Below are 21,231 nucleotides of genomic sequence, written 5' to 3' on the forward strand. Positions count from 1 at the left end.
GGTAATAACAAACCCAAGAACACTCAAAAAACGAATCTAGGTTTTTTTATCTTCTCCAAAATGCGGGCATCTGTGCAGAGAAATCGCTGGGGGGAAAAACAAAACAAAACTTTTCATTCAACCTCCACTAGTCTGGCGGATGGAACGCGCCCCCTTGTGGATGGCCAGTGCCTGGGTACACACAGACACTGCTGATTTTGAACGCAGCAGCAGAGGTCGCAACAGGGTACCCGATACCCGTACCCTACCCGATACCCGGCTACCCGTACCCGGCTACCCGTACCCGGCCGGGTACGGGTACCCGTTTGCGACCCTGGTGCGGCCGGGTACGGGTACGGGTAGGTCGTGAGTCACTGGTGAGTAACCGTTTGTCACTCATTTCCCAACGTCTTGTCTCTTCTCACAATTCAAGTTCCTAGAATCAACCCACCCGCGCCTGCAACATGGCTTCATCCCAGAGGTCGCAATCAGGTACCCGTACCCTGCCCAATACCCGGCCGGGTACGGGTAGCCGGGTATCGGGTAGGGTACGGGTACCCGTTTGCGACCCTGGTGTGGCCGGGTACGGGTAAGGAATCAAAACCCGTTTGCGACCTCTGCGCAGCAGCGTTCAAGCTGCCCCCAACCCCACAGGTTTTCACAGATTGGGGGGGGGGGGGGAGGGAAGCAAGGCTGCGGCATGGAAACCGTGCAGGGAAAAAAATAAAAGGCCAGCGACAAAAAAACACCGATGCACAACGCGACACAAAATGTCAACAATCATGCCGACACACTCACGTAGTCACTCACCCACACACACTCGCCCATCTCCGATTAGCACGGCTGGCTATGTACGGTGCAAAAGAAGTTCAACATACACACACACAGTCACCCATTCAGATAGTCACTCACCTACTCAATACATCACGACACTATCACAAATCAACGGCAAGTAATTGTTTAAATACATTATTTTTTTTATTTAAGTCTTTGGAAGGAAAAAAACAATCTCTGGTAACGATACGATTATGATTTTCACTCGCGATTTATTTTTTTTGCATAAAGTATATCCCGCATAATCCCATCTCCCCCAAAAAAAATAGCTTCGGAGAAAATAAAGAAATACAGCAGCAGAACCCAAAGCGACCGCCTAATTTACGACAATCAAATCGACGTGCGCGGCAAATTCTTAAGGCCGTTGGCACCGATTTTTTTTTATGCGGCTACATCAACATTATTTCATTGCTTAGTAAAGACCAACGTTAATCTCGTTGGAGAAAAAAAAAATCATCTGAAGTAAAAGAACAGAGCCCAATGATTTGTGAACGCTTTTGAGGAGTACTACAGTTTTCCCCACGGTAACACAATTAATTCCAGCGGTGCTACCGCAGGGCGTGTGATTGTAGGGGGTGGCAAAATTAACCCCGACGGTGCCATCGCAAGGCGTGTGATGGTAGGGGAATGGCACAATTAACCGCAGCGGTGCAATCCCAAGGCGTGTGATGGTAGGGGATGTCAAAATTAACCCCGACGGCGCATTCCCAAGGCGTGTGACGGTAGGGGGTGGGCTCAATTAATCCCAGCTGTGCCATCCCAAGGCGTGTGATGGTAGAGGGTGGGCTCAATTAAGCCCAGCTGTGCCATCCCAAGGCGTGTGATGGTAGGGGGTGGGCTCAATTAAGCCCAGCTGTGCCATCCCAAGGCGTGTGATGGTAGGGGGTGGGCTCAATTAATCCCAGCTGTGCCATCCCAAGGCGTGTGATGGTAGGTGGTGGGCTCAATTAATCCCAGCTGTGCCATCCCAAGGCGTGTGATGGTAGGGGAATGGCACAATTAACCACAGCAATGCCATCCCAAGGCGTGTGATGGTAGGGGGTGGCACAATTCACCCCAGCGGTGCCATCGCAGGGCGTGTGATGGCAGGGGGGGGGTGGCACAATTAATCCGAGCGGTGCTACCGCAGGGCGTGATGGTAGGGGGATGGCACAATTCACCCCAGCGGTGCCATCCCAAGGCGTGTGATGGTAGGGGGTGGGGGGCTCAATTAATCCCAGCTGTGCCATCGCAAGGCGTGTGATGGTAGGGGATGGCACAATTCACCCCAGCGATGCCATCCCAAGGCGTGTGATGGTAGGGGGTGGGGGGCTCAATTAATCCCAGCTGTGCCATCGCAAGGCGTGTGATGGTAGGGGGATGGCACAATTCACCCCAGCGGTGCCATCCCAAGGCGTGTGATGGTAGGGGGTGGGGGGCTCAATTAATCCCAGCTGTGCCATCGCAAGGTGTGTGATGGTAGGGGATGGCACAATTCACCCCAGCGATGCCATCCCAAGGCGTGTGATGGTAGGGGGTGGGGGGCTCAATTAATCCCAGCTGTGCCATCGCAAGGTGTGTGATGGTAGGGGGATGGCACAATTCACCCCAGCTGTGCCATCCCAAGGCGTGTGATGGTAGGGGGTGGGGGGCTCAATTAATCCCAGCTGTGCCATCCCAAGGCGTGTGATGGTAGGGGATGGCAAAATTCACCCCAGCGATGCCATCCCAAGGCGTGTGATGGTAGGGGGGTGGCACAATTAACCGCAGCCGTGCTACCGCAGGGCGTGACGGTAGGGGGTGGGCTCAATTAATCCCAGCGGTGCCATCCCAAGGCGTGTGATGGTAGGGGGATGGCAAAATTAACCCCAGTGATGCCATCGCAGGGCGGGTGATGGTAGGGGGTGGGCTCAATTAACCGCAGCGGTGCCATCCCAAGGCGTGTGATGGTAGGGGATGGCAAAATTAACCGCAGCGGCAAGGCGTGTGATGGTAGGGGATGGCACAATTAACCGCAGCAGTGCCATCGCAGGGCGTGTGATGGTAGGGGGGGGTGGCACAATTAACCACAGCGGTAAGGCGTGACATGGTAGGGGGTGGGGCACAATTAACCCGAGGGGTGCCATCGCAGGGTGTGTGACGGGAGGGGGGGGTGGCACAATTAACCACAGCGGTAAGGCGTGACATGGTAGGGGGTGGGGCACAATTAACCCGAGGGGTGCCATCGCAGGGCGTGTGACGGGAGGGTTGAGGAGGAGACACGGGGGAGGACAAGGAGCATCTCCGCAGACTTGAGTGTCCGTCGTCTCAGATGATGGCGTCCGTGTCTCCCCTGGAGACAAAAAAAGAAAGTTTAATCGGGGGGTCTCGTTACAGAGCAAAAACCGCGCGTTCACACCCCCTCGGCTGTCCGCCAAATATCATCAAATCGGTCGTTATTCGAGACGTAAATCAAACTTCACGATACCGTCACAGTCGCCACAACAATCAACTTTTCGCATCACTTTTACAATCACGCGACGCCCACGTCAAGTTCCACAGCATGGCGATTGTCGCAATTATCGGTTAAAGTAACTTTGTACGGTAAATTGCATTTCGCGTTTTTATTTTACCGTGTTAAGAGTTGCTTTGCTGCGCTGTTAACGAATAAAGGCGATTTAAAAGCTCTTAAAACTGCAGTTCACTCAACGTACGCCCGCTGCGAGTCTTCCGAATCTCGTTACAACTTATGACGCTAATAAAAACATGCCGCCAGGTAAGCTAAAATTAATTAAATCAACTACGAAAATGCTGAAGTCACGTAATAATAATCCCCCCGCCGTCAACCGTTCTGGCAAACATTCTACCAAACACACATTTAAAAGATAATAGCCATTTATTTACTACCTTAATTAGGGAGTTTGTCACTTCACATATATTTATTGACCAGAGACAGAATATTTAAATATAGAAATATAATGCCCGTCACGATATTTCGCAAAACGAACAAGACATTTGTAGTGGACATTTAATCGTGCGATTCAGCATCACCGTGCCGTGGCAAACCCCGAGCTACGAGTTCACACCCTGTGCTAAAGTCACCGCAATGGAAACTCCGAGGTTTTTGTTTTACATCGCGTAAATATAAATGTGTCGTTAAACCCGCCACCACCCGCCACACAGCCACAATTAAGTAAAGTTTGTCACGTAAAGACTACGTCACCAATTCTTTACTAGCTCAGCCACGCACCGCTGTGTTGGACTCTGGCTGTACGGCTGATGATACTGGTTGTAGTTGTTGTAATTACCAGCGAAACATCACAAATTGTAAATGTTGTAGTGGGTTTACACTCCAACACAAACCGGTTCATGCTGAACTAGTAACCAATTTGCACGTTGTGTTTACGTGACAACCCTTACTCATTGGTTGTACTGGCTGGTGGGTGAGTGACTATGTGACGAACTTCTCTCGCACCGTACGTAGCCAACCGTGCTAAAATCGGAGGTGCGGCGAAGGGCTAATCCTAACAACTAGAACCCCCACTTAGAACCACCTACTAGATACATCCAACTTACCTCCGACAACATTTATGGCTGTACAACATTAGACAGCATTTTTAGATACACAATTAACAATGCCATTTGATAAGAAAACTAATTTCTACTTTGCTGCTCCACATTTGTATAGACTACCCTTGCTGCACATTTACAGCTCTGTTCCTGCCACCCCCCCCTTCCCTTAAATCCCAATTTTTAGGTCCCCTATTAAACCAAAACACGGGAGATTACTTGGACAGGTACCTCATTTTCTCTTCTGGCCACCTCTTGCTTTCATTTGTTTGTAGTTTTTTTTGTCCACCCACTCGCGATCCCGTACCCGTCAACCCCTTATCATTGCCCTACCTTATAACAGACCGATTCAGACCTTATTGGTCACCTCCGTGCCTCTTATACATCTCAACGTTGATCCATACCAAGGGTGGCACAGTCGGGTTTTTTTACAATCGGGTTTAATTGTCTTTTTATATTAAACCCGATCATCTGAGATTGGGAGAAATCCGGTTTAAATCGGTTCTAATTGCAGAACCGCACTTCGCCAACTTCTCAACGATGAGCTTCATCCATTCCAAGCCAAGGAACTCACTGGCGCCCACGAGTGTGGAGGAGAAGCTCGTGTTCATCAAGACCAACCTGCCCGCGTACGATAGCAACACCGACGAGGAAGCAGCCTAAGCCTTGGATCAGAGTTTCGTATTCATTAAACCAGGTTGTAATTCCCCGAAATCGGGTTTAATTGTATTAAAGAAAAACCCGATGCCTGCCGCTGGAAAAATCGGGTTTTTTCCGCCCATGATCCTAACAAAGTCCCATCACAAGGGAGAAGCACAAAACAAATAGACAAAAGAAAATCGCCCGTATTGAAACAGCTGTACGCCGTATGGACCTGAAAACTCAATTTCCCTCTACAAGAATACTGGCAAACCGCATGGATTGACAGCTCTGCGATTCACACGCGCTCATTTAGTTTCTGACCGTTAAAAAATTACCGACTATTTGCGAGTCAAATAAACGCGACACCCGAACAAAACGGAGACGCCACAGAGAGGGATTTGTTACAGAAGCACAACACAGCAGGTGCACGCAGGTACAACAAACCGCCGTTCATCACCGAGTGGCGGTGACGTCACCACGGCATTTGTGCCAGTCTGCGCGCACTTTGAAAGGCCACGTGAATTGTCAAACGCGCGCCGGCAGGAGGTCACGTGACAGACCCAGGAGTGCCATGGTTTGACCGAGATGACTGGCAGATGCGCCATCTGTTCCCCCCTTCCTATGCCAACTCGCTGCGTTTTAACCGTCCTGGGCGCTCCGCTCGTTGTTCCGAGCGTCGCTCCTCTGCCCTCCGTTGTTGCTGGAGAGCGACCGACTGCCTCCAACTGCCAGGCAGCAGCGTCCTTCACGAGCCTCATCTGCAGAGGCCGATCTTGACACCGCTGGTACCGGACATCGGCCAAAGTCCGCTCAGCTCCACACCCTCTCGTGCCACATCATTCCGTCTCTTCCCGAGCCCGCGCACACACACACACACACACGCAGAAAGGAGGAGGAAGAAGTAGAAGCGGGGCGAGCCGTGGGGACGAACCTCGCGGTGGCGCGGACCCCACTTACAGGTGCTGGTAGCGCGGGTTGCGCGTGCGGAAGTACTTGAAGGCGAAGAACAGCAGCGCCTGCACCGCCACGGCCAGCACCACGCCGCCCACGAAGCTCACGGCGTCGAACGAGCGGACCGACCCGTCCGACGGCACGACGCCCGCGGCCGCTACACCGCACACACACACGCAACAAAGACAAAGATCCCCCGTGTAGCCTTAACAGACTGTTGGGGCAAGTGCTATTTGCGAGGAGCACCTACAAAGGCCGGCACGGCACACAAGGGGGGTGGGTGGTCAGCAACGCGCGAGCACACACACACGCGCGAGCACACACACACACACACGCGCGAGCACACACACACACACACACGCGCGAGCACACACACACACGCGCGAGCACACACACACACACACACGCGCGGGAACACACGCACACACACACACGCGCGAGAACACACACACACACGCACACACACACGCACCCACGTGCTCAGACTCGCTCCACTAACTCACCTCGGTGGAACCCCACACCAACCAGCTAACACAGGCACAAAGACAAATATCCCCCGTGTAGCCTTAACAGACTATTGGGGCAAGTGCTGTGAAGCGAGTAACACCTACGAGGGGGTGGGTGGGTGGGCCAGCACCCACCAAACCCCCTCGAGTCAACTGGAACTAGGTGGCCCAGGACTGGTATAAATATTCACCTGTTATTGGCTTAGAGCGGGAATCTAACTCAGTCGTTGGGTTCATAGCACGACTTAGTAGCACCAGTTTCTAGTTACACTCCCCACGAGCACCTCTATTCGCACCACACACATGCAAATTCTACAGCAGCAGGCGTCAGTAGTCGGGATCGAACCCACGCACTCCGGCATCGCAGGCGAAGGAGTTAACATCTTAAATTTCGATTTAAAGCTTTCGTGACTGCAGGGATTCATCTTCTTTATATTATTTTATTATGTTTTATTTGTATTATTTTATTACTTCCCTTCTACGCGACTTTACCGAAAGAACCAAGAAGATGAGTTAACATCTCGCCACCTGCCCGCCCGATGGTGCCACACCCATCGCCAGCTACACACACACGCATCAACTAGCACGACTCGCCAGCACCTATTAAACGCCTGCTGTTAGCCTCCGCTTCGTCACAGCATCAAGCGTCTCTACGCATCGCGAGCTAGCCGGCGGACGTGACGCCGTGCGTACTCACAGGCCGTGGATGAGGCGTGGGCGGGGGCAGTGGAGAAGGCCGCGGGGCTAGACGTCGTGCCATTGGTGGCGTTGTTGGGCGTCACTGTGGAGGAGTCAGACAAGGTCCAGCATCGCGGACACCACAAGGGGGCAGACATCCTCCATTAGCACGGTTGGTTACGTATGGTGCGAAAGAAGTTGAACGTACATAGTCACTCACCCACCCACACACTCACCCACCCACCCACTCCGATTAGCACGATTACGTACGGTGCGAAACAAGTTCAAGGTACGCACATAAAAGGAGGCGGGTTTTTAAGGATAGCCGAGTTGTTCAAGGATTTAGTATGGCCGTGTTATAGCACCAAGAGCAGCTAGGATTCCAGATTGCAGTTTGTGTTGCTTACACAAACAGGCCTCACGGTGCATACAAACGACACCAAGTGTACTGCGCGATCCACCTCACGAGGGAGAGCGCCTCGCCGAGTCTCAAGGAAGACCTGGGGACGCCGAAGTCGATCAAATGGCCCGAAAATTTGAATCGACTCCCTTCGTCTTCGATTACCAAGGCAGATCCTACGGTCGGGCGCTGCGGTGGCTTGTAGATCTTGGCTACCCAAGCCTGGAACGCAGGAGGTCGTGGATTCGATCCCGACCCTTACGCCTGCTGTTGTATATTTGGAGTTTGCGTGTCTTTCTCTCATCATCATCACGGTGGCTAGGAGATGTTAACTACCTCGCCTGGTATACAGGAGGTCGTGGATCGATCCCGACCCTTACGCCTGCTGTTGTATATTTGGAGTTTGCGTGTCTTTCTCTCATCATCATCACGGTGGCTAGGAGATGTTAACTACCTCGCCTGGTGCACAGGATGTCGTGGGTTCGATCCCAACCCTTACGCCTGCTGTTGTATATTTGGAGTTTGCGTGTCTTTCTCTCATCATCATCACGGTGGCTAGGAGATGTTAACTACCTGGCCTGGTATACAGAAGCTCGTGGGTTCGATCCCAACCCTTACGCCTGCTGCTGTATATTTGTAGTTTGTGTGCCTCTCCCCGTGGTCGTGTGGATTTTTCTCTGGGTCCTCTGGTTTTTCCCTCCATATTTTAGAATCACCATTACGGATTTAAGAGTTTTTGGCTGCTATAAATTTTTCCACGTGACGATAAGCCACTTATCGTCGGGTTACCATGCGATAGCCAGGTCGCTTTTGAAAAAAAGAAAAAAAGTTTGATAGTTTTTTTTGTTTCGTCTCCCGAGGGATGTCCAGCGCGACACGACCGACTGTCGACATCCTCAAGCCCTACCCATCACCTCCCATCCAGAGACGCACACGGGGAAAACAGAGGTGAGACTTGCTTGAAATCAGATTCGTCGAGTAATAAAAATTATACATCGGTTAGAGTAATCGACTATTTAAGCCGGGAGAGTCTGGAGCACTGTTCGGGGAATTATTTTGGCACGCCAAATCTATTTCGCCTTATTTTTTTCTCGTGATTCTGAGTGGTGGTGTGCGTTGGGTGGGTCACGTAGCCCGTATGCCCAGCCACAGCATGCCCAAGCAGCTTCTGTTTGCCCACATAGAGGGGGCTAAACGGGCACAGCACGGGCTGGAGAGGAGATGGACCGATGCAGTACAGGAAGATGTGGAGCCGAGCGAGACTTGCCAAAGACTGGTACCAGCGGTGTCAAGTTTGGCCTCTATGGAGGAGGCTCGTGAAGGACGCTAATGGGCAGTTGAAGGCAGTCGCCCTCCAACAACAGCAGAGGGCAGTGGAGCGATGCCACAATAATGAGCGGAGCGCCAGGCAGATATAAACGCAGCAAGTTGGCACAGAGGGGGGCACAGGTGGTGCATCTGCTCGTCATATCAGTCAGCCAATCCATAGCACATGGGTCTGTCCAGTGACGTCCTATCAGCAAGCCTTCGACAATTCAAGTGGCCTGGCACAAACACCACGGTGACATCACCGATACTTTGCGGCGAACGCCAGCTGTTGTTGTTGGTGCGGTGCTGTGTGCATGCCGTAGTGTATGTGTGTGTGTGGGGTGGGGTGCAAAAAAGAGTGCGAATAGCGGTTAGGGTTACCAGATGTCCTGAAGGACAGCCAGTCCTGAAGGATACAGGCTACAATAATATTAGTTTATTATGGATATGCATATCTTGCACTCTCGTGGTCGTGCATTACAATGACAAATCCCTACTCCAAGCCTGCCTGGCATTGTTCTGAAAAATATCGAGTGAGAAAATAAACCCTTCGTGGAGTCCTGTGACCCTCATGTGCAAAACACCTAATTATTTTCTGGGTCCCCTGCGGTGTGTGCGGTGCGTTGCGTTGTGTGCGGTGCGCTGTGTGCGGTGCGTTGCGTTGTGTGCGGTGCGCTGTGTGCGGTGTGCGCGGTGTGTGCGGTGCGTGTTACCGCTGGACGCGGCTGTGCTGGCATTGTGTGGGCCGGCGGTGCTGGGGGGCACGGTGCTGTTCGCAGGAGAGGGCTTCGCACTCTGCGTTACGTTTGCTGCCGAGAGGCGAGAGAACAACGGGGGGCGGGGGGGGAACAGTGACGTCGTTCGGACGTGTCCTCTACCCCCCACACTACACCCTCAACGCAGCGTCTACTGCCAACTCGCTATTCCCACACCACGACCCCACACCCTATCCCCAATGCTCTAACCCAACCCCTCAACTGCCAACTCTACCCCCACACCCCGAACCCCTACCCCCCCCCACGGCATATCCTCAAACTAGCGGCACCCCCCATATTCCCCACACCCACAACATATCCTCAACTCTCTACCCCCATGCCCCACACCCACCCTCTACCCACACAACCCATTCTCAACTCTGTACCCCCCCCCACCCTCCTTTACCCCCAAACTCGCTGACCCCACACGCCTTATCCCCCACCCTCTATCCATCGCTATCCCCTACCGACACACGCTACCGACCACACCCCTACCCAACTCGCTACACAAACACTATACAGCAATAAACTCCTGATGCCATCGAATTGATTACCAAACTCGCCACACAGTTAATTATAAGCTGCAGCGTGCACAAAAGTCTTTGGCACGGGTCGTGACGGGTACTGCAAGAACTGACCGTGTTCGTCCAGTGCTCCCTGGAGCTGCATTGGTTTCCATTTGCCGAGCGAAAACGTTAGCAGGTCGCACTCATTGCACACAAAATGCGAGCCACAAATGAACCACAGTACCGCGCTCATCTCGTCACGCAAACTCCGGTCATCCTCGCAGCAGCAGCAGCGGGTTCTGGCTAATCATCGAAAAAAGACAATGGTCACCGCATCGCGCGCTTTCAGACGCGCTTTTGCGGCCGTCTGGAACGCTCTTCCTTCCGATATTAGGAAGCCGCTGGAGCTGTGCACTTTTTTTTTAATCTCGAGTGAAAACTCATTTCTTCAAAACTGCTTTTTGTGTTTAGTTTTGCCGTCTTTCCCCCGAACCTCGGATCAGCAGTTGGCTACGTACGGCGCGAAAGAAGTTCAACATGCATCCATACATAACATTGTCAGTTGTTCTTCAAATGCAATAGGAAATCGAGATGCTCTACACCGGTGGTTCAACCTTTTGCGGGCTACTGTAGGGCACTTTCTTGAATTTTTTCTACAGAGTATCGTCTTTGCCTGACACAACATGGTTCTGAGAAGTAAATAAATGTATCAATCTTGATTTGAAGCTTTCGGGTACGGGCAGCCGGGTATCGGGTAGGGTACGGGTACCCGTTTGCGACCCTGGTGCGGCCGAGTACGGGTAAGGAATCAAAACCCGTTTGCGACCTCTGCCCCATGCTGCCCACATCAGTGCCCACAACCACCCCCACCACCCCCCCCACCACCCCGCGCGTTCACCTGTGGGTGGCGTCAGCGTGCCGTTCGCTGTGGTGGGCGCAGCGGTGACGTTGGGGGAGATTGCAGTCGAGGCATTGGCCGTCGTGGCAGGAGTGACTGACGGCAACGCACCTGCTCCCGCTCCATCTCCATGAGAATCTGGTGTGGGGGTTCACGACAAAAGTTGGTGGTTAAGACGCTTTCCGACGGAGGTCGAACGCGAACCAGGCGAGAGGGATCAGAAAATCGGAACTTTTTTTTAAACCGGAAGAATCCGATGGAGCTACAAAGCTCTTTTTCCCACAGATGCCCGGGAGTTTTCACGGGTGTCCAGCAGAAATCAAGAGACCAGGAACACGTTCCTTCGGAGTGGGCAGGTAGGAACTTCTTGGTTCTTTCGGTAAAGTCACGTAGAAGGGAAGTAATAAAATAATACAAATAAAACATAATAAAATAATTCTCACGACGTTTCGGCCACAACGCAAGCAGCCGTCCTCAGGTGAAGACCAGGTCTGTCGGGGGAGACAGACGCCGTCTCCCCGACAGACCTGGTCTTCACCTTCTACGTGACTTTACCGAAAGAACCAAGATGATGAATCCCTGCAGTCACGAAAGCTTTAAATCGAAAGGTAGGAACTTGGTTAGACAGCGCATTCGTGCGATCCGTGTCACGCGGCGCAAGCTGCGTGGAGCGGCGCGTCACGTGATGCCGAGCCCGCCCGAAGCGCTCTATGAAATACAAATCGAGGCCGTGGCTATGCACGACACAGACAAATAATCCCTGGTGGGCAGTGTGGAACTGTTGTTCCTACCTGTACAAGTCTCATTTGCATCACACCCAGGGGTCACTGAAAATGGCTAAAAGAATCAAATAACCTACAGCATTGAAAAGGAAAGTCGTAATCAGGGGGGGCGCAGTCTTGATAACTCTCGTAAAGTTGATCCAAAATACAAAAAAACACTTTAATAGTTTTTATTTTACCACCGAGCCTTATCATTTGTGATAGCCAGAAGTGACCTGGTCATCACAAATGATAGCTCAACGAAGTGGCTTATTATCAGCACGTGAAAATTCATAGTGCACGGCTTCAAAAAAACCTACATTTTTGTATGAATCAACCTAAAATAAATACGTAAATAAGATATTAAATACGTGAAAATGATCATAACGCCAAAAAAATACAAATTGGTTATCCTAAAACGTGAAGTAAATAAAATAAATTCAATCCGTTTTTTTTCATTAACTTACTTTAATCTCATCACTTTACCTCGCTCTCAATGCAGTCGTGAGTTACAGATGTGATTCGCGGATAGCCAAAATCGCTAATTCAAAGTTCGTGAATAACGAGGCAATACTTTACTTAATGACAGTCAGTGATGTGTACATTTTACATCTTAAACTTCGATTTAAAGCTTTCGTGACCGCAGGGATTCATCTTCTTGGTTCTTTCGGTAAAGTCACGTAGAAGGGAAATCAAATAATAAAAATGAAACATAATAAAATATTATAAAATAATACAAATAAAACATAATAAAAATATTATTTATTATGTTTTATTTGTATTATTTAATTTCCCTTCTATGTGACTTTACCGAAAGAACAGGGAATATTTTACATCTTGTTGTTTCCTCTAGCTACTCTACATTTCCTCACAAATGCCAATTACCCTCTCTTAACTAACACCAGCCAACACGGTGGCGTGCAGCATAATATATCGATTAGGCTTGATTATTGCAACTCCTTTCGACGGGACATCTGACAAAAAACATTACCAAGCTGCAGCGTGTACAAAATTCGTTGGCACGGTGTCGTGACGGCCACTTCAAAATCCGACCGTGTCCGTCAAGTGCTCCGAGCTGCGTTTGGCTCCCGGTCGCTAAACGAATCCATCGTCAGGTCTCACTCATTACACACAAAGTGCTCGCCACAAATGAACCACGATACCTCGCCGATTTCATCAAGGCGCATAAACAATCATCACAAACTCCGGTCATCATCGCAGCGGCTTTTGGCTATCGAACAAAGATGGTCACTGCATCGCGCGCTTTCAGATGCCCTTCTGCGGTCATCTGGAACGCTGTCTTCCCGACAGACCTGTTCTTCACCCGAGGACGGCTGCTTGCGTTGTGGCCGAAACGTCGTGAGAATTATTTTATTATGTTTTATTTTTATTATTTTATTATTTCCCTTCTACGTGACTTTACCGAAAGAACCAAGAAGATCTGAAACGCTCTTTCCTTCAGATATTCGGAAGCCACTGTTAGCCATGCACTTTTAAATCTAGATTTAAAACTCATTTTTTTAAAACCCATTTTTGTTTAGTTTGTGGTCCTTTCCCCAAAACAACTCTGATGAGCACGGCTGGATACGTACGGTGCGAAAGAGTGTTCAATATACACAACCTATGCACCCGTATTGAGGCTGGCACGTGCTTCCAGAAAAGCTCGGAAGCCTTTAAGATTCGCGCATCTACTCTTCACGCGCACAATAAAAAAACCACTTACGGCAAAGTCTAGATTTGAAGCTTTCGTGACTGCAATGATTCATATTCTTAGGTTTTTTCGGTAAAGTCATGTAGGTAAAAACATTAAAAAGTTAAATAAAATAAAAATAAAAATCACGACGTTTCGGAGGCAACACAAGCTTCCGTCCTCAGGTGGTACCGTCACAGCCACGACAGCTGTATCAAGTAAATGAGAGATTGCAGGAGTTACCACTGCGTTTATATAATGGTTGGAGAAGGTGGTGGGGCAAGGGCCGCATACTTATTATTAATATGGTAAGGTGAGGCTTGAGACTAAGAATATACCTCTCCATAACAAAGGCTGAGCCTTTGTTATGGAGAGGTGCGGTTTGTGACTCAACCTGTAACAAGAAGACCACCACTAAACATGGTTAAACAGTAATGGTTGTCTGTCAAATAAGATTGGCAAATAAGTGTAGTTAAATCTTTTTTGCATGGTTAATCACATCTTTCCAATGATTACTCAGTTTGTAACCGTCATCACGGTTGAAATTATGTCTGTGTTTGTATATTTGTATGGCTTCGTGTACAAACCTTTGATGGTAGCCGGGAGGTTTGCAGAGAACCTTGGTCTCGGAAAATACAATTTCATGAGAGCCCACCGAGTTGTAGCAATGATCGGCAACGGCCGAAGAATCAGTTCTGCCGTGTTTCAGATCTGACTTGTGCTCGCGGACACGATCAGAAACATGACGTTTCGTTTCTCCAATGTGAAGGATGTCGTTCCTGACTTACAGTATCCTGGAGTCTACAAATCGAGTTGCATTTGTGGTGATTGCTACATTGGAGAAACGAAACGTCATGTTTCTGATCGTGTCCGCGAGCACAAGTCAGATCTGAAACACGACAGAACTGATTCTTCGGCTGTTGCCGATCATTGCTACAACTCGGTGGGCTCTCATGAAATTGTATTTTCCGAGACCAAGGTTCTCTGCAAACCTCCTGGCTACCATCAAAGGTTTGTACACGAAGCCATACAAATATACAAACACAGATATAATTTCAACCGTGATGACGGTTACAAACTGAGTAATCATTGGAAAGATGTGATTAACCATGCAAAAAAGATTTTACTACACTTATTTGCCAATCTCATTTGACAGACAACCATTACTGTTTAACCATGTTTAGTGGTGGTCTTCTTGTTACAGGTTGAGTCACAAACCGCACCTCTCCATAACAAAGGCTCAGCCTTTGTTATGCAGTCTATTCTTAGTCTCAAGCCTCATCTTACCATATTATTAATAAGTATGCGGCCCTTGCCCCACCACCTTCTCCAACCATTATATAAACGCAGTGGTAACTCCTGCAATCTCTCATTTACTTGATACAGCTGTCGTGGCTGTGACGGTACCACCTGAGGACGGAAGCTTGTGTTGCCTCCGAAACGTCGTGATTTTTATTTTTATTTTATTTAACTTTTTAATGTTTTTACCTACGTGACTTTACCGAAAAAACCTAAGAATACGGCAAAGTCATCGCTTAACGAGTGTTCAAGCTATAAAAACGCGTTTTCGCATCAATGCGGTTCTTTTCATTGGGGTACAATGTTTCGCACATCGCAGAACTAGCACAGTTGATACACCGTTATAACGCGCAACTGAGCGGTGCGATATGCGGAGTATACAGTTGGTGCGATACGGTACGCGGAATGATACAGTAACGCGGCTGTGTACCCTCGATTAACTTTCCCGCCACCTCACAGCGTGCGTGCGTGCATCGTACCTCGCCAAACTTTATTGTTATTTATGGGGGAAATGGTTTACTTCTGGATTTGAAGCTTTCGTGACTGCAAGGATTCATACTCTGTGGTTTTTTCGGTAAAGTCACGTAGGTAAAACAATTAATAAAATAAAATGAAAACAACTAAATTAAAGCACGACGTTTCGGAGGCACAGCAAAATAACTGCACAGTTATTTTGCTGTGCCTTTTAACACCTGATGAGGGAGGCTTGTGTTGCCTCCGAAACGTCATGATTTAATTTAGTTGTTTTCATTTATTTTATTAATTGTTTTACCTACGTGACTTTACCGAATGAACCAAAGAGTATGAAATGGTTTACGCGTAACGCGGCACCTTTCAGGAACGCATCGACCGCGTTAAACGAGGACTCGCTTAGGGTAAAACTACGGCCGGCTGTTCGTTGGAACGTTTCAGCAGCCGTGATGACAACCAAAAGTCATCATCCACCCAGGTCTGCTGGCAGCAACATCGTTACTCCTTGCCATAGTTTTCTCGAGGGAGACCCCTCATGCTGGAGAGGTCGCGGATTACTATACAGTAACCATGAGAATTGGACTTACAAAAAACGTATTTGATCGTATCACTCAATGTTCCATTCTGTTAGACATATTTTAAAAACCTCACATCTCTTCAGATTTTAATCTGTGCACCGAATGCATCAGGACCTTTCCGACACACACCAGCTCGCGAAGCCGGATGGGTCACATGCCAGCCACCCAGTGTGCTCAGTTGCTTTATCCTGGCTGTGAATATTGTTGAACTTCTGTATCGCAAGAACTCTACCTGCATTCCGTAATGGACTGCTGTCACAACACGATGCTACGCTTATAATCCCAGCTACGTGGCCACGTGCCTTCGACCTCATGAGAGCTCAAATAAAATTCCTCAACTAAACTCCGTCCGTCCCAACTGATTTTTTTCGCACCACACATTTTTCCAGAATCTCGGCAAAATCCCATTTCACAACAAAATGGCACGGAGCCCAACAGATGAGGCAAAACACGACGACTCGTGAATGCAACGTTGATCAGCGTAATGTTGCCAAAAGCCCACCGATAAAAATTCCCGGTGTAGCGTGTAGACGAAGCAATGCAAACTGCAGTTTCGATCAGGATAAAGATCAAATGTGTCCGGGGATGCCGACACCAAATCGCTACCTGGACAGGAATTCTATGGCAGGGGTGGGGGGGGGAGGTGAGGTTTGGCGCACGACTTAATTTCATATGGCCACAAGGCCGTCCAAAAACAATATTTACCCATCACTGTGAGCATCTTTAGCTGCACTGAATGGATACCAGAGGGACATTTTTATAGCCTGAACACTTCTGTTATTGCAAGGGTTTCCTGCAGTGAGAAGGGACAATGACAGTTGAAAGGTCGTGGGAGGTCAAAATCCTGACCTTGACGCCTGCTGCTGCATATTTGGAGTTTGCGTGTCTCGCTCTCTCCCCCCTTGGTCGCGTGGATTTTTTCCTCCGGGTCCCTCCGGGTTTCCCCCCTCCGCGTTTTAGAATGAAGCGTGCGTTTATTGGCTGCCAGAAGTGTTCCACGCGATGACGACAAAAACCACTTCATATTCTTGGTTCTTTCGGAAAAGTCACGTAAAAGGGAAACAATAAAAAAGTCTTGTTGAAGGGAAACAAAATAATATTTATTTTATTTTATTGTTTCCCTTCTACGTGACTTTACCAAAAGAACCAAGAATAAGTATCCCTGCAGTCACGAAAGCTTTCAATCAAAATTTAAGAACCACTTCGTTGGAGCCATCATTTGTGGCGGCCAGGTCGCTTCTTAGGAAGAGCTACGTAGCTCAGTGGGGCCCTGACCTGGTAAAATTTTAATTGTTCAGTAGTTTTAGTTTACAAAGTCCTATTCAGTCCACAGGAAGAAAAATGTTCCTCCCTCCCCCCCTACCAGTCTTCTGGTCTCCTGCACAAAGCCACCCCCCCCCATTTCCAGCAGACTCTGCGACCGACCGTGATGCAAATGGGAAAATCGACATAAGGCAACTTTGTTTTTTAAATCCTTTATATTAAGTTCGCTTGCTTGCTTAGGACCGTGCAAATCTTTCGGTCGTTTTTTAACCCACTTCCCGTGATCCAATCGAGCTGACATTTTTGCACACAGACTCGTTGTGCGTGACAATTAATGTTCGTGAAATTTTTTTTCCTAAATTTTACACTTTTTAGGACAAAAATATTATATTTAATTACCAATTGCTTAATGGTGCAATGCAAACATCTGACCCATAGGTGGCAGCCATCTCAAGCCAGAGGACGAGAGGACTCTAGCCGCCACGCATATAAAGGATTTATAGTGAGAAACTTTGTTTTTACGGGTTATATTTTTTTGTTTCCAACGGGCTGGAGTTAATCTACAACGCACATTCACCCCCCCCCCTCCGGCTCAGGACGCCTGCCGCAGAAGTGCTGTGGCAAGGGAGAACCAGGTGGCGAGCGTCACGCGGCAGGGACGACATCGCCGATGGAGCGCGAAGAGTGCGCTTCTCTCAAAACAAGTTAAGCAAACTATTGTGATATGGCGATCGTGGTTTTTTTTAGGTACAGAAGCTCGAAATGTATCACCCGGCTCATTCGCATTCTTTTATGCTCCGTAGCGGTCTTGAGAAAAAAAATTCAACGTCCAATTCTTCTTCTGCCCCACGGAATTTTTGGGGATTGCAACCGATTACAAATTGGTGCCAATATTTGGTATCCCCAATCCATTGCTTCAGGTGAAGCCACGTGGAATTGTTTTAGATCGCTGTCGAATAATCCTATTCGGCAGCCGTTGACGATGTTTACACTGTCTGGCATACTTGGTAGGGTTTTTCCCCTTTTTGTCTGGCAACAAAACTGACACCTTTTGCAAGGAATCAAGTTTATACGCCTTTTGGCGTCATCTGGTCGAACACCATATGCGACTAGGCTCTTAGACTAGGCTCTAAGAAAAGCGGTCTCTGGTGTGGACCAATCAATTTCAAGGACAACGCATAAATTATTAGAGTTTTGTTTTTTGTTTGCATTTGACTGCAAGTATTGTGGTTAATGTAAACATGATTCCTTGCAAAAGGTGTCAGTTTTGTTGCCAGAAAAAAGGGGAAAAACCCTATTAGTATATTTTGGTACTGGCAAAAGAGGCCTCATGATGTACTGTCTGGCATGTTTTGTTTACGTGATAAACCTTACTAATTTGGCTGTGTCGGGTGGTGGACGGTTTAAACGGCACATTATTATTCACGCGATCTAACCCCAATAAAAACTTCTATTATGGACGGTCTGAAATGTCGCACCATCGCAGTCACAAACTGGACTCTCGTAAATTTCCCATCGATGGAGAAAGTCTCCCAAACATTGTCCATGGAGTGTCCGGATCCGATTAGAGGAGGAACCAGAATCTTCCGCACCTCGGTCAGATCCTGAGTCACGGGATTGTGGGTGGGAGGGGAGTCACTGACGATAGATTTCGGCAGCAGGTCGGCGTTTGCCCCCAGGCTGCGTCTCCATCGGTGCTACGGTGGTCGTGTCGTCTTCATGGAGGTTCTTCGCATGTTGCCAGAAGTTTTATGGATACGAGCCCGTGCGGCGGCGGTGGTGGTGGCGGCATGGAGATGCCCTTGTTTATTGGGAGGTTTGGATTTCTGACAGCCTTGCGTCAAATTTATTATCCATCTTTTAAAGTACGTCCCCTTTAATTATTTTATCGTTTCCCTTCTACGCGACTTTACCGAAAGAACCAAGAATATGAATATCTTAACACCTGTTTATTGTCAGAAAGGGTAAAACCTATTCTTATACCTCACACACTTCGGATGCAAAGGGCTGATACACACACACGCAAGTGCACCACTTGGATATCAGCCAACGAATCAATAACGGTGCAAAGTACTTCCCCAAAAAAAGAAACTCAAATGGGGAAAAAATTATTTCCTCCGGCTCTTTCGTGAACACCTGCAACGTGGCCAATGTGACTTCTCGCCGGCACGCAAGGCTTGCTGATAAAACCACGGCGCAACGTTGCGTCGTCGCACGATCAGCCGAAACGTCCGATAAAGAAACGACTTGCAGCAGCAGAGTCACCAGAAAGCAGTAGCCAGCTAGCAGCATTGAGAGCCTCCAGTTTTTGTGCATCATAAGCAACACGCAAAGGGCCCTGGGGTCACGCTGCACGCGATTTCATAGAAACACCACTCACCACGCACGCAGCGACGGGAGAACACGACACACACAACGTGGTCGCAGGCCCAAGTGGAGGAATTACGTTTCACGCTTCGTAGCGCGCGAATGGGCGAGTGCGCGCAAACACACACGGGCAGCCAGATTAAACAGTCAGCTTCGCCCATGAAGCTTCTGCTCCTCATTCAAAACTCACTTATTGTTACCCCTAAGCTCACCCCACGACCCCCTTAATCTCCCCCTCATAACCACCACCACTACTATTCGTTAATCATCTCATTGCATGGCTATCACTCATTCACCCCATTCATCAAATCCATTCATCATCATTTACAATCAGAATTACTCAGAATAATAATTATAATAATAATTCTATCTTATTATAATAATAATTATTCTATATTATTATAATAATTATTATGCCATGGATGGGCTGCACTTGCAGGCAACGACAGACAGCCCAGAAGCGGTTGAGGGTTGTGAGGGGTCCTACGATCCCTCGCAAACACTCCCAACGGCCGGAGGGGGCTGCGGATGCACTGGGCTGCAACGGCAGACATGCGGACCTCGGTGAGTCGACTCTGGGGGTCACCCGCGTCCCCCACGGAGGTCCGCACCTCGGCTGAGAAACGTATATAAGGCGGACCTCTGGAGAGGTCCAGGCAGTTGAAGACGACCAACTGAAGCAAGACCTGCTAGAATAGAACCCTGGACCCCTAGCTTCACCGTAAGGGCCAGAGCTCTGTGAGGCCAGTGGTGGACCCCTGGGTCTCCCATAGGATATTATAGCCGGAGGACCTGGAGCGCAGCCGAGGTAGGCACGCTATGTAGGAGGCGTATAATATACCGAGTGGAAGTACTCGAGATAGACTATACGAGGAGTTGATGTTTAGTAGTTAGGGCACGTGTGTATAATTAAGACGTGCCCTCTACAAAGTGTCTCTGGAGCAACACTACACATGGCTACCACTCATCCCCCCCTCCGCATCATCGTTTGCCATCATCAATTTCGCTTTCACCAATGTCACGCATCACAGATTCGGGCCCCATTGATCCCTCTCCTATATTCCATTCACCTCATCTCCACCATCGCATTCGGATGCAGTAACGTTGCCAATTATCTGTAAAAGCACCTTGGTTAAGGCGCTGTATAAATTCCTGTAAGATACGACGTGCCGCGCGGGGGTAAAAAAAAAACACGCCCGAAATCCGCCGCTCTCGGAAGCAACGATTAGGTTTAAAAAGTTGTTTTTTAAACAACGGTTTGATTAACAACTTCGTTTAACTCCCAGTCGAGAAGTGCGTCAATGGCGCCTGAGACACGCGGCGCCCGCTTCTGTGCAAGCCGATTCCACAGTTTAGGGACCGCGGCGTTTTTGACCTACACAAATATATATAAATAATAAGGCGCCCATACAAAATGTTAATTGCTTTTTGATACAGGCACGCATCGTCACCGGATCAGAGTATGTGTACAAAACGTAGCATTGATTGGACAACGGGAAGTGGACGAAATTTTGATTACAAGATTTGACCACGACAAAGAGGAATCAAGTTAAGTAAAACCGTTGAAAAACCCTTTGACCTGTGGCTGTCAAGGTGGCACCACAGCGGGCTTTCACAGCTCAGTTCACGAACCACCGTGCGACTGCGCTGTTTATTTGGACGGTACGTATTTGCGAAGTAAAACTTACGCACAAATTTGCCAGGTGTTGGCAAACACAAAGATTACAATAGATGGCTTTCACGTAAGGCATGTTGATCCGCAGAGAATTGAGATGATTTTCCTTCGTTAACCACTGTTCAGTGGAGTAGCTGTACAG

General features: G+C 48.8%; 1 protein-coding gene across 2 annotated transcripts in view; it reads right to left on the minus strand.

Moving 5' to 3' along the window:
* Nucleotides 1–611: 611 nt before the first annotated feature.
* LOC144950265 (porimin-like) overlaps nucleotides 612–21,231 on the minus strand; it is a 51,075-nt gene continuing 30,455 nt past the window's right edge. Inside the window, exons 2-6 of one of the 2 annotated variants that reach the window (XM_078880334.1) lie at nucleotides 10,986–11,123; nucleotides 9,540–9,635; nucleotides 7,138–7,221; nucleotides 5,941–6,091; nucleotides 612–3,124 (exon numbers count right to left, since the gene is read on the minus strand). In XM_078880334.1, the coding sequence (XP_078736460.1) occupies nucleotides 3,100–3,124; nucleotides 5,941–6,091; nucleotides 7,138–7,221; nucleotides 9,540–9,635; nucleotides 10,986–11,123 (494 nt within the window). In that variant the 3' untranslated portion in view covers nucleotides 612–3,099. Of the gene's footprint in view, nucleotides 3,125–5,914; nucleotides 6,092–7,137; nucleotides 7,222–9,539; nucleotides 9,636–10,985; nucleotides 11,124–21,231 lie in introns of both variants that reach the window. The other variant, XM_078880335.1, reaches the window with a different exon arrangement.

This window comes from Lampetra fluviatilis, chromosome 57, assembly GCF_964198595.1.
Source record: "Lampetra fluviatilis chromosome 57, kcLamFluv1.1, whole genome shotgun sequence".
NCBI classification, from domain to species: domain Eukaryota; kingdom Metazoa; phylum Chordata; class Hyperoartia; order Petromyzontiformes; family Petromyzontidae; genus Lampetra; species Lampetra fluviatilis.